Source organism: Oculina patagonica, chromosome 5, assembly GCF_052425735.1.
Source record: "Oculina patagonica isolate OP01 chromosome 5, crgOcupat, whole genome shotgun sequence".
NCBI lineage: Eukaryota > Metazoa > Cnidaria > Anthozoa > Scleractinia > Oculinidae > Oculina > Oculina patagonica.
This window is the reverse complement of record NC_135762.1, coordinates 24,067,462-24,081,178: the sequence shown is the minus strand read 5'-3', so window position 1 is coordinate 24,081,178 and position 13,717 is coordinate 24,067,462. Positions and strand designations below refer to the sequence as shown.

At 39.0% G+C, this 13,717-nt stretch overlaps 1 protein-coding gene across 1 annotated transcript; it reads left to right on the top strand.

Annotated features, from left to right (window-relative positions):
- Window positions 1-1,067: 1,067 nt before the first annotated feature.
- Window positions 1,068-13,269, top strand: LOC144653429 (ATP-binding cassette sub-family C member 4-like). Its single transcript, XM_078513417.1, has 6 exons — window positions 1,068-1,601; window positions 2,353-2,735; window positions 6,181-7,514; window positions 9,899-10,469; window positions 10,919-11,055; window positions 11,981-13,269. Exons 1-6 carry the CDS (start codon window positions 1,068-1,070, stop codon window positions 12,886-12,888), a joined length of 3,867 nt encoding a protein of 1,288 aa, XP_078369543.1. The 3' UTR covers window positions 12,889-13,269.
- The last annotated feature ends 448 nt before the right edge of the window (window positions 13,270-13,717 follow it).

Here is a 13,717-nt window from a genome sequence, read left to right as displayed (position 1 = left end):
GGCAGATTTACCAAATTTAATTTCTAGCTCTGCCAATTTCCATAAGTTATTTAGCACTTGATTACAATATTTTAGATATTCTTGATAACGGTACAAGAAATACAAAAAACATTCAATTTGGCGAACACTTGTTATTTACTGCTGCTACAACTTGTGAAAAAATGAAACTGATAATCGGTCTAAAACAATGTTATTGCATAACACGGCGCACCAGAAAAAGAAACTAAAGACAAAGTAAGTTCGAAATTCCAGGAAAATAGTAGCACCAATCTAGTTTCGTGTTGGAAAGTTCAAAACTTTGCTAGTTTTATTAAACGCAGCTGTCAAAGGCAATTTCTACATTATATTCTTAGATATCAGTTCCCATGGAACAGATGGAAAGATAAATTCATTAGAAAACACCTGTCCCGTAACGAGGCCATGCGAGGAGAATATATCATTTAATTATTATTACTATTCATTCATAATAGTTCTTCATTTCTGATTGGCTCACAATACCCGGCTAATTTCTGCTAACCGGCTAGCCCCGACCAAATTTGTAAGACGTTTCTATTATTAGACGATTGATGAATAATTATTGGACGATTAATAGTGCAGACCTAAAATTGTCGCCAGGTTTGAAAATAAATACGAAAAAATTTCCAAATTATGAGATGATAAAGATAGCGAAAACACAAAAAGAGCTTCGAAGGGAAGTCACTTGATTTTTAAAGGTTATCTTCAGGAGAAAAACATCCGAAATACAGTAACGGCGGAGGAATTAGCCACGGTTTTGCGAAAATTCTACGGTGAAGTGAGAACCCATTTTAATGCATTTTGTGTTTTAAGAAACTCTGGAAATATATTGAATGAACTATGATCTGAAAAATTTTGCAGATCGAGGAGGGTGTTATGGCTTCGGCGGATAACACCCTCGCGATATGTATTATTCTTCATATCATACTCAGCCTCATCCAATTATTGCCAATTTAATTTCAGTTTAACCAACCTTATATGTACAGCACCACGTTACAATATCGTACATTCTATGATCCGTGTTTTTATAATGTTTAACAATATCTAGGGTCATGACAAGGAATGGATACAAGAGGATCTCCACCAAGGGCGAGATAGAAAACGTCAGCTTTGTTTCTCGTCTTTTTTTTCTATGGATGAACAGTGTTTTTAAGACAGGCAGTGAGCGAGCTTTAGAGGAAAGTGATTTTTTACCACTTTCAGAAGCAAACTTCACCTCAACATTGACGGAGCAGCTTCAGACAAAATGGAACAAGGAAAACACAGAATGCGAATCAAATGGCAAAAGGCCGAGACTTTGGAAAAGCGTCCTAAAGATGCTTTCTGTTAAGGACGGCATGATCATCCTCTTCACCGGCATTTCGCATTCAGTTTGTTCACTTCTTCAACCACTGTTTCTTGGATATTTGATTTCCGCACTGATATTAAGCCCTGATCCACAGAAAAATTATTATCTCTATGGTTGTGCATTAGCAATGGGAATCACTGCTTTGATAGACGGACTCAGTATTCATCACTTTTACTACAGATGCGAACTGCTGAGTATCAGAATTAGAAGCTCCCTAAAAGGCCTAGTTTACCTCAAGGTATTACCAAATTAACTTTTGATATCCCATGACATTTACCGCTACCCACTACTACCACCTACCATTAAAAAAGGTCATCGACAACCTTGTATTTTCTGCCATCAGAAATTTTTACGTCTTTTTTGTTCCTTTCCACAATTTCTATTTTACTGTTGTGTGTTAATTGTTTTTATTTGTTTTGTTAAGTAGCGTGAAGCATTCCCTTTAAAACTTTTTTTTCTGTACATGTTTTTTTTTACTGTATTGATTATGAACAAAAATAATGTTTAAAGAAGGACCAAAATTAAAAGCAAACCGAAATGATCTTTTGGAGGGGGAGATGAATTTTTTTAAAAGGCAAACAACTTTTTTTCTGAGTCATTCTCTGTGCAAACAATTTTTTGGGCCGCATTTTCCTGCAGACATTTTTTTAGGTGTCCAGTGGTTGTGGTGGTTTTGTTTTTGTTTTTTTTTTGCTCGTGAAGCATCTATACTTTTTATAACGTTCAGCAATTTAGAGGTAGATAAATTGTTCAGTAACGCTCACCATTTCTTCTACTAGAAAACTGAAAATGGCAAACGTACCACTTACCTACTGACGAACGTTAGACTGCATAAGACATACATTCAATATCAAGTAGGAGTAGACCACTCTTTCCCACAAAACTAAAGTCGTGTTTCCCTTTAGCGATGCTTCCATAAGCTATCATACTAGTTTTTCTGAAAAACACAAGTTTTTTAATCTTATTATTCCTTGTTTTGCTTCTTTCAGACGCTTGACCTTAGCAAGCATACACTGTCAATATTTACAACAGGTCAAGTGATTGACTTGGTATCAAATGATGTTCAGCGACTAGACGAACGAACTGTCAGGTTTTTCTTCGCGGCAACTTTTACTCCTTTTGTACTTGTGACAGCTATGGCCATGCTGTTGGTTTTTGTTGGCTGGCAGGCTGTTGTGGGAGTGACTTTCTTCTGTTTTCTTGTTCCCTATTTCGTCGGTCTATCTTATGTTGGTGGTAAACTGCGCAAGCGCACAGCTGCAGAATCCGACCGGCGCATCTCCTTGATGAACGAAGTGGTTTCTGGGATTCGCGCCATTAAAACGCATGCGTGGGAAGATGAATACAGAACAAAGATAAAAAATACACGAAGGTAGGATAAAATATTACGTAGTTTTATTACTGTACCCTGATCCCAGACTTTTTTTTCTTTTTTTTTTTTTATATTGACATATACTAAATAAAAGCAAAACTATTTTTAGAAAAGCGATACATCCTTGATACGAGTAAAGCGGTAGCGCTTCATAACAGATGCGAATGGCGGTTTTGTAAGTTTGCATAAGATAAGACCAAAAAAAAAACAGATAACCTATCCATTATTTTCACTCCTTTATTCACTCATCCTAATCAACTCTAGATACTGTTTTTTCCCTGTAAACTCCCCTGATACTAAATGCTGGAATTCAACGTAAGTTCGATATTAAGACTTCAAAGAAACGCAAGGACTTTCTCGTTGTGCCTGTCACCTTGAAAAGTCCATGAGCGCAATCAATTTTACTACTTCTCTTCGATTAATTCTATTGGCTGACTATACTGCCTTGAAATATAAACAAACCGAGTTTACTTTGATCCCCTGACAAACAACCAGGTAGATTGAGGTCAGGGGGGGGGGAGGGGGAAGTCGGCACTTTTCTTTGAAGACATAGCAGTGCCTGGAAACGGTGCAAGAGCTATATCATTCAAGCCGTTGCTAAAAAAGATGTCACCCAAAGTTTTGTTTTCTCAGAAAGATTTAAATATCAATGACTGCATGCGTGTGAAATGCGAATAGTGGCGGTGTTTGCGTTTAATGTTTTACGGAGCTGAGATGTTTTTTGCATTTTAAGCAAGATTTCTCACCTGATGTTTCACGTCACTGAGAATATTTTGGCGGCGTGAAATAACAAGTGAAATACTTGTCACGGTTGACATTTAACAGCCAAAAAATGGTAAATCATTTCAGAATCATTGGAGTTATTTTTAATTAGTATAATTCGCAAGCCTTACTTTAGCCAGACTGGTCACCGTTATCACTGTTTGTTGTTTTAATTAATGTCCGGCAATCTTCAAAGGAGCAAACAAAATGCAAATAGTTATTGTGTTTTGTGCACGGTCAAGACCAAAACATGCGAACTAAACAATGAACTTTGTCAAGCTATTCACTGCGCCCTTAGCAACAATTCTTCCCCCCTGACTGAGGTATACTTCGTACTGAACCTCGAGTCCAGTTCACGTGGCTGAGATCAATCCGATTGACTGACGAATAACCGATTGGCCTTCGGGTTGGTCATGCATTATCTAGTGGCATCAATTGTTGACTGGGCCCTGTTCCAGGGGCAAAAAAAACATTCAATAAAAACTTTTCAAACCACTTTGATTTTTATTTCCTTTTGTTTCAGATCATGATAATGAATATGAGGCAATAAAATATAAAAATTAAACTGGTTTGAATAGTTTTAAACCAAAATAAAGATTAATTCAAGTCACAACATATACAAAGTACCTCAAAGTATGAGGAACTTGGAAAACTCCTTGAGCGAAGAAACTAGGCATTATATTATCACAATTTAGAAAACACCTTGTTAGAAAGCGCGGCCCGTTTAAGGCCGTACTTCTGTAACTCGTTGTACCTCACCACTAAATTTTCTCCGATTCTGATTGGTTTAAATTGATCACGTGACGCAAAAATGTTCGCCCGCGAAGGGCACTATTAGCCTTTATAGTTCACCACTAAATTTTCTCCGATTCTGATTGGTTTAAATTGATCACGTGACGTGATAGTTTTCGTCTAGTATCAGCCCATAGTGCCCTAGTATCAGCCCATAGTGCCCGCCGAAGAAAAATGCCCGGATCGATAGTGCCCGCTCGTGACTTTTTTTTGTAAACAAGCGTGCCTGCAGCCAAAAAATCCCAACCAAATTCACTGCATTTAGTGGGTTTCTTGTCTGGTTTTGTTTTGTTTGTTAAATTTCGGCTTTCAATTGAGTTTTTTTTATCCTGAAAAGTAAAAATAATTCACGATGCTTGTTTTTGTATGTGCGCGCGGAAGAAAATTTAGTGCTGAACAATAAAGACAATACAGTGTTTCTGTCTTGGAACTATCGGTCTGATAGTTTCCCCTTGGAAATTTGATGTTCTTAAAACTAGCATATTAGCCCTCGAAGCTACGCTTCTCGGGCTAATATTTGTTTTAAGAACATCAAATTTCCGCGTGGCAACTATCAGCCGATAGTTCCTCGACAGAAACACTCTATTGTTAAAACTTGAAGTGCCCGCCCGAGAAAAATTCCCGAATAGATAGTGCTCGTCCGTGAAATTTTTTTGTAAACAAGCGGGCCTATACACAGAAAACACCCCACTGAATACACTGCCTTTAGTGGGTTTCTTGTCTGGTTTGTTTCGTTTGGGATTTCGGGTTTTGATTAGGTCTTTTATCATAAAAAGTAAAAAATAATTCATGATGCTCGTTTTTGAATGGGCGCGCAGAAGAAAATTAAGTGGTGAACAGTAAAAAAGATAAAGTGTTTTTGTCTCGAACTATCGGTATTTCTGCGCGGCAACTATCAGCCGATAGTTCCTCCACAGAAACACTCTATTGTTTAAATAATATATAGATTTAGGCAAGCCTTAAAGCGGAGCTCCCCATATATTTAATTTTCACTGGAGTTTACAATGCTTCCATTCTGATATACATGCGTCCAAAGCTTTAATGTATACGCTAGCCCATAGGTGCAAGACAAATTTAAATCGCTAATGGTTTAAATGAATGGCTTAAAACGGTAGAACAAAAATAATCTCGAGGCAGAACAACTCATGACACTAAAAATTTCTTAAGAGTTAATTTTCTGCTTTCTAAGAATAGAAAATAGCTTCGCGATCTTCTTATCGTTTTGCTTTATACAAAAGAGACGTCAATATATTCCCGTCTCTAAACTCGTTTCTTGCCTGTAGTTGTTTACACCATAGAAAACTGCTTATATGCGAGGGATTTCTCCTCGTGCACCTTCCTTTCCTGCAAACACAATCACTTTAGAAGTCTGGTTTACGTACGTACGTACGTAAGCGACCTCCAAAATTTCTCGGTTCGATGGACTACCAATTTGCTTACTTATGGATGGTCCGCTGGCGGGCTCCTTCAGCGGGCGCGGGAGCTCCGCTATAAGCATAGTACTGACCAGAACTAGCACAAGCTGTTGACGTAATGATTGCTCGAGCAAAGAGAATTTACATTTTGATAATCAAAATAAAAGAGTTATTTATTTTTTTCCTCGCGGTGTTTTCTAAAAGAAATAGAAAACATGTTTTCCGTGTTTCTGTCGAGTCTTATGTATATATATTATGTTATGGGAGAACTCGAAAAAGCTGTGGAAACACTCGCCTATCGGCTAATGTCCTCACAGCAGTTCTCGTTCTCCCAAACTTGCACTCGTGTTTCTATTACGCGGAAGAAAAGCAGAACATGTTTTCTATTTCTTAATGATTTGACTATACCCTGGGTGAATAAATCCAATTTTGTTGCCTAAAAGCATCCTTTAACTAATCTTTATTTTTGTTTGCAGAGATGAAGTCGACATCATTCGTGAAAAGAGTGCCGTTCTGTCCTGTGTAGCAGGCTTGGAGTACGCTTCAGCGCCAATTGCAGCCCTGGTGTCAGTCATTACTCTTGTTCTAACTGGTCAGACCCTCACACCTGTTAATGTTTTTATGCTTCTCTCTTTTATCAATCTAGCAAGACATTTCTCTTTCATAAACCTGGCTAATGCGTTGCTGACAACGTATGAAGCTTTTGCCTCGCTCGGCCGTATAGAAGAATTTCTATTTTTAGAAAATCTGCATGATAAGTCCACAGAAGGTATAAGTAACATGGGAAACAGCTCAGCAAAACCAAAGGGTAATCTAAACGGCCATCGCGTGAAAAAGAAGAAGGTTTCTGTTGATGATGATTCATTAAAAGATCTGGACAAGCCCCCCACTTTATGTGTTTCGGGTTTGACGCATCAACAAATCAAGCGAGAAGATGAGTTTATTCTACAAGATATTGAGTTCGCGGCACCGTCAGGAACTTTAACCGTTATCACCGGACCAGTAGGCAGTGGAAAATCTACTCTTTTATCAGCTATCGCCGGCGAAATCCCTGACACAAGTGCAAGCATAACCTGCCAAGGAACTCTTGTTTACGTGCCCCAAATAGCTTGGGTATTCTCTGGAACAATAAGAGACAATATTCTGTTTGGAGAGCCATACCATGAACTGAAGTACAAAAAAATTACTGAAGCATGCGCCCTAACGGAAGACATCCAGCAGTTTCCCGACAATGACCAAACGATTGTTGGAGAACGCGGTGCAGTTTTAAGTGGCGGTCAGCGGGCTAGAGTAAGCTTAGCACGCGCAGTCTATGCCGATGCAGACATTTACTTATTGGATGACCCTCTGAGTGCTGTGGACGTTAAAGTTGGCCAACATATCTTTAAAAAATGCATCAAAGACCTGCTGGGCGAGAAAACCCGGTTGTTAACCTCACATCAAGAACTACACATGAAAGAAGCTGATGAAGTGATTATGCTGTGCAAAGGTCGTGTTGAGGGAAAAGGAAGTTTCAATGTGTTGCAAGAACAAGGATTTCTAAATACAACTATTGACCAACTGTATAAGAAAGTTCTCACGGACATCGAGGCAAATAAAAACTTTGCTGAGAACTATGAAGAGGAAAGCGAAAATGCTGATAGCTGTGGCAAAATGGCGCCATCAGCAAAGGAACACAAAGGCCTAGACATATCTCAAGAAGATCGCTCAATCGGAATGGTTTCCTCTAAGCTATACTGGGATTACTTCAGAAGTGGGATGCATCCGCTGGCAATCTTTGCCTTAATTTGTTTGTGTCTCACCGCTCAAGGTAGGCCGCTTCAATAATTCTAATGTCATTATCTTTCTCTAAGGTAAATCGTTTTTTCATTCGCAGCTACCAGTAACGTATCATTACTTTTGGAAACTAAAAAGAACGACAGAAGAGGCTCCTTCACTGGAGGAGGGTGGGAAAGGCAAAAACACGAAAAAAGAAAAAAAAAATAGGGACCGCAGAGGACGTGGCCTTCCCTCACTTTTATTTCCTATCCCCCTGCTCAGGCTTCACGAGCTTACGTTTCACCAAACACCCAGCCCGTACAAAAAAAATAAAAGAAGCCTCTGTGGAGGAGAGAGCGACAGCAGCCCAAAACCTTCACTGTTATAAAAAAAAAGGTAAAACACGAGTGCCCAAGACAGTTCTCTATCTTACCGTTATAAAAAGAAGCAATCGTGAACTGCAACAAGAGCGGAGCCCCATACCCATAGAAAATCCACAGAAATAGCAAAAATCATGGACTTGAGTTTTCGTAGTCATCACAGCTAGCGGCATGATCGCGGGCGCGTACGTCCGTATGTATCTACGTACGTTCGTCGCCCAATTCAGAAATAGTTTTACCCTAACCTCTATAATACTGGGCATCCACGTTATTAATAGTCAAATTACAGCTGTCAATACAAGGTGTCTGCTGACTAGCATCACGTGACCATATCGCGGGCTCAGGTGTATAACTCATCGAGGTAACGTGTTTTTATAAAGTTGACCACTGACCGGAAAATGTTTTTTTTTTTCCCGCAGGGCTTTGGCCCAGAGGCCAAAGCCCGAGCGAGGAGGCATTATAGTGTCCCCCACGTATGAGTAGTTACATAAGGAAAATACAGAGGAAATACAGGGGAAAATACAGTGCATATAGTCAGAAGCCAGAAAAAATCTCGACTTGGTTGAAGTGAGCGCGCAAGCTAGTATCGGGTAATGATGACGTCACAAAATGTTTTGCCTGCAAATAGTATCGGGTAATGATGACGTATAAAGCTAGGTGTTATAAAAGCTAATTAGAATGTGCCAACCGGAAGAGCCTACATGACATCGGCAGACTTGCATATAATTTTCAAGCTTTTGTCGGTCGGGAATAAAAACATCTAAAGCGATGCTTGCTGAGAACGTTTGATCTTTTGGTCAGGGCTTTGTATTCGGTCGCTGCACTTCTAGTAGAAGTTCGTAGCCTACGAATACAGCCCCCTCTTATTCGCGTCCAGCAACGAAGAGCGCTCCACGTGAACATTTTCCCCAGGAGGTGACCGGACAAAAAACAAACCAAGCAGATAGATTATTAGCTGCGAATACAGCCGTCTCTCATTCTTCGAGGGACGTGAATGAGAAGCGGCTGTATTCGCAGGCTAATAGATTTTTCTAAACGCTATTTTCTGGAGTTATATTTGTTCACGTGAAAGCTTAAACTCCAAGGGATTTTGTTCAATTGACTTCAATTTTTAAGAGGAATTACTTCAACATGTCGGTCAGCAAAAATGTGTAAAAACAAAAACGTGTCGGCGATTGTTTTATTTATAAAACATTTTGCGTCGCGAGACTTTTTTGTACGATCAATTCATGTTTTTTAGACCTTCTTCAAAAATGCTCTGTAATTTTTTACTGTAATGGAATACGACAAAACGCCGACACGTTTTTAGCATTTTCGGGAGCGGAAACCCTCGAACAAATCAAATTAGCGAATTTTAGAATTCGTTGTAAGTTAATTCCGACTTTCGTATCTTGCTCTGGAAAACAGGTAAAACAGATAAAACCTGTTTTTCAGAGCAAGAAGATTGGTCGGGTTCTCGCCCCAAAAGAGAAGAATCCTCCGATTGTAAACAATCAATGCGTGGTTTACAAATTTGAATGTAATCTGTGCGACGCAGATTGTGTCGGGTACACCACCCGACATTTACACCAACGCATCAACGAGCACAAATACTCTGCAATCGGGAAGCACCTGGAGGAACATGGTCTATCAAAGACTGATTTGTACGAAAAATAATTCTCTGTTTTGAAAAAAATACAGATCGAAGTTTGATTGCTTAATTTTCGAGATGTTGTTCATTAGGGAATTGAACCCTGAGCTAAATACTCAGAAAGATTCTATTCGCGCCAAACTCTTTACGTGACTGCGTGGGAATCACTCCATTACATCATCGTGACATTTTTTACTTTTTACTTTTTATATCGGCCCCTTAGGAATTTTCTCATACATTTAAAGTCGCACCTAATTTTATTCATGTCCATTTTGACTTGATAATGACGTTTAGCGAACATCGAAACGTCGTTGCTTTTTTAAACTTTTTAAAACTTTTTAAACCAAGATGGTTTCATAATTTTCTAATATTTTATCGCAATGTTTTATAGTTAAACTATATTATGTTTTCTCTCTTATTTCTTAGCAATGATAGTTGCTCCTGACGTGTGGCTCTCATTTCTGACAAGGCAACTCCCAGAAGATCAGGAAGACAAGACCAACCTTACTATCTATGCCTGTCTAGTCGGTGGATCCTTTGTGCTTGGCATCATTCGAGCATGTGTGTTCCTTTTGGTTTCTCTAAAATGTTCTGAGCGACTTCGTGATAAAATGGTGGTGGCTGTTCTGCAAGCCCCGGTTTTGTTCTTTGATTTAAACCCTGTGGGAAGAATCATGAACCGATTCTCTAAAGACGTAGGCTGCCTGGACGAGATGTTACCTAAAATGTTTCTCATGGCAATACAGATAGATTTGCTGGTATTTACAACAGTCCTTGTCCCCACTGTCACAAATCCCTGGCTTCTTGTTTTTGTCATTCCCATGGCTGCGGTAGTCGTGTACATTTCCAGGTACTACTTACAGACGTCGAGGGAGCTGAAAAGGTTAGAGTCCATATGCCGCAGTCCAGTCTTCTCTCACATTTCTGAGACTCTGAACGGACTGGACACGATTCGGACAAGAGGTCGACAAAGAGATTTCGTGGATCAGTTTTGCAGGTATGATAATTAAATCATACAGAGAGTCCTATTTATTGCAATGATAAATGAACCCAGTAAAAATATTAACAGGGAGAGAATAAAGAGTAGACTAATGCTATATAAAAATAGTGATGGGGTACTGACTTGACTTGAAGCAGTTTGTTCATTTTGTCAAACGATACTCAAATCAATGTGGCTATGAGCCACTGAATTCGGAAAAAAATAATAAAATAAGAACGTAAAACCGATAACTTTGACAAAAACCTTTTTTGCCTAGAACAAAAACAAATCGAGCTCCACACATGCGAGATAAAACGAAGTAGCTATACTAATAACAAAAAGCAACAAAAAAAATGTTTCCCCCAAAAGATGTATCAAACAATTATTTTTTTCTTATCCTAGACTGATGGATCAAATCAAAATGCTTTGGCATTCCTTTTTAACTAATTATACTTTTGTAACTGTAGATATCAAGATATCCATAATCAATCGTACGTTATGGTGATGGCAAGTGGTAGATGGCTTGGTGTACGCCTGGATCTTCTCGCTTCTCTGTTTATTACTGCAGTGGCTCTAGCGGCAGTTGTAGTGTCCCAGGATGCCGGTAGGTATATCTTGTATTTAGCATGCATATATACACATATGTGTCACCTTGAATTAGGCCACTGAGTGGCTTAATTCAAGGTGACACATATGTGTATTTATACCATGCCATAGAAAATACAGCCAATCAGAATACAGGAAAGCCGTTGTATATTCGACGGTATTCAACCCAACCTTCCCATCGTACGCTGCGATTGTATTCTCGACGAAATTTAGTAAGCGTATTTTCTATGGCATGGTATAAAATAGTTATACAACACTTTCTCGTGGTATACTATGGAATATCCCACTTGTCACAGGCTCGTGTGTATACCAAGAAAATACAAGTGACTCGTGAGATATTCCATAGTATACCACTCGAAAGCGTTGCATAACTAGTATATATGCATGCTTCAGACAGGTCTTTTTTTCCTATTATAGCTAATGTTTTCTTTAAATCTCTATAGGGATGTCTTATTTCTATTGTTCATATTTAACGACAAAATTAAGTTAAGTTTGCAATTACGAGTAATTTATGGCTAATACCAGAAACCGTGCTTTACCATACCATTATGTACCACGATTGCCTCGTAATCCCTGCGATTCTTTACTTTGAAGTCACTCGATGAATTTCTGACCGTTAGTTTTGACCGTTAGTCGAGTAATCATTTTCTACATATTAAACAAGGGTGTACGTTGAAAGGGTCCTGTTAGGAGAGTTTGCGTTATCCCTTATCGTTTTAAGGCCAGTTATTCCTCATCCCTAAAATTACCAAAGCTGTTATCGCTATTATTTTGATTTTTTATTATCCCTTAAAAAAATGAGTTGTTATCCCCAAAAGATATATATTCTTTTATTACCCCTTATCCCTAAAACCCCTAACAGGGCCTCATAGAAGTACAAAAATAGCAAACTGTTGTTTTTTTTTTACAATTTTTTTAATCAGCTTTCACTGGACTTGCACTGGTCTACGTCATTCAGAACGTAAACATGACTCAATACTCTGTCAGAATAGCCTCAGATGTCGAGAATTACATGACGTCAGTTGAACGAGTTATGACGTACACCAAACTGGACTCTGAGCCTGGATACAAAGTGGAACGACTTCCCCCAGAACACTGGCCACGCGAAGGAAATGTCACATTCCAAAATGTATCATTGACGTACTATCCGGGAGGACCTCAAGTGCTGAAGAAGATTAATCTTAGCATTAAAGGAGGAACAAAGATCGGTGTTGCAGGCCGAACGGGTGCTGGGAAGTCATCTTTTGTAGCAGCTCTTATGCGTATGCCAGACGCTGAAGGAGTGATAACAGTCGATGGTATTCGTGTAAAAGAGATCAACCTCCAAGAATCTCGACGGTGTATATCTGTTCTTGGCCAAACTCCTGTCCTTTTCAGTGGGTCGCTGAGAAAAAATCTTGATCCTATGGCACAGTTTCAAGATGCGGATTTGTGGCGAGCTTTAGAAGATGTGCAACTGAAAGCGTTGTTAGAAAGTCTAGAGGGACAGCTTGATCACGAGTTGCTGGAACATGGTGCAAACGTCAGCGTAGGAGAACGGCAGTTAATTTGTTTGGCTCGTGTCCTGTTGCAACAGAACAAAATCATTGTCTTGGATGAGCCCACCGCACACGTGGATCCAGAAACAGAACAGACCATCTGGGAGATAGTGCAAGAGAAACTGAAGGACTCCACAGTCATCACTATAGCTCACCGCCTCAACACCATTAAAGACTGTGATATGATTCTGGTTCTAAATAATGGAGAGGTTGATGAGTTTGACAGGTTTGATGCACTAGTGAGTAAGGAAGGGAGTACCTTAAGTGAAATGGCTCGAGGTGCTGACATCTAACAACGGACATGCACTTTGAAACCGTTAACGGACACCTAAGAAGTGTTCTTTTTTAATGGAGTAATACTTCAAAACTTCGTGTGCACAAAGCAAAAGTAGTCAGCGCCTTAAGGATACCAAACTTAGTCACCAAAAACAATCCGTTTTGGCGAATTACTGTTCTGCTTCAGTGTATGGGCACCAGAGATCGTTTATACTTACAGTATTACAGTTTGTAGAAGCACTCAACTTTTGCCCTTGACTTTTGCTTTAATAAGCGAAAACGGTCTTTTTTATTATTTTTGTCTTGCCTCAGTTTGCAAAGTGTGCAGTTTCTAAGTCAGCTTTTATTTGGTCAACTTGGAGGCTTAACGTCTCTTTGGAAAGGTCTTAATGTAGAAGGTGTACAGATAATTTATTTCTTTTTTTTTTTTTGAACACGAAATTAAAAATAATGTTCTTTTACTCCTGAAGTTCAGTCACATCTGTTTTCAATCGCGTGTAACACTTTAACGGTTCAATAATAAATATCAAGAAAATTTTAAAATCGGGCAGCCCAGGAAAAAAAAAAAGATTTGAACTTGTTTCGTACTTTTAGCAAACTGTGCTACAGGCGACTAATTCCTTTGTCACCTTAGCTTTGAGTGTTTCAAAAAATCGATCCCCAAATCCACTGCAAAAGGACGTGATTAACCCTTAAACTACCAAAAACGCATATTTGCGTAGAAAATACCAGCAGTGATTAAAAAATCTGCAGCCTTCGCATATCTGGACACATGATAGTAATGATCCCTTGTTATGGCAAAGTGATAATTTTCATAGCTTTAAAACCCAACTAACTGACTACAGT

Excerpts from the sequence above, each read along its gene's own strand:
- LOC144653429 (XM_078513417.1), top strand. The coding sequence starts at position 1,068 with ATGACAAGGAATGGATACAAGAGGATCTCCACCAAGGGCGAGATAGAA. Across the intron at positions 2,736-6,180 it reads AAGATAAAAAATACACGAAG|AGATGAAGTCGACATCATTC; the intron begins GTAGGATAAAAT and ends TTTTGTTTGCAG. Across the intron at positions 11,056-11,980 it reads TGTAGTGTCCCAGGATGCCG|CTTTCACTGGACTTGCACTG; the intron begins GTAGGTATATCT and ends TTTTTTAATCAG.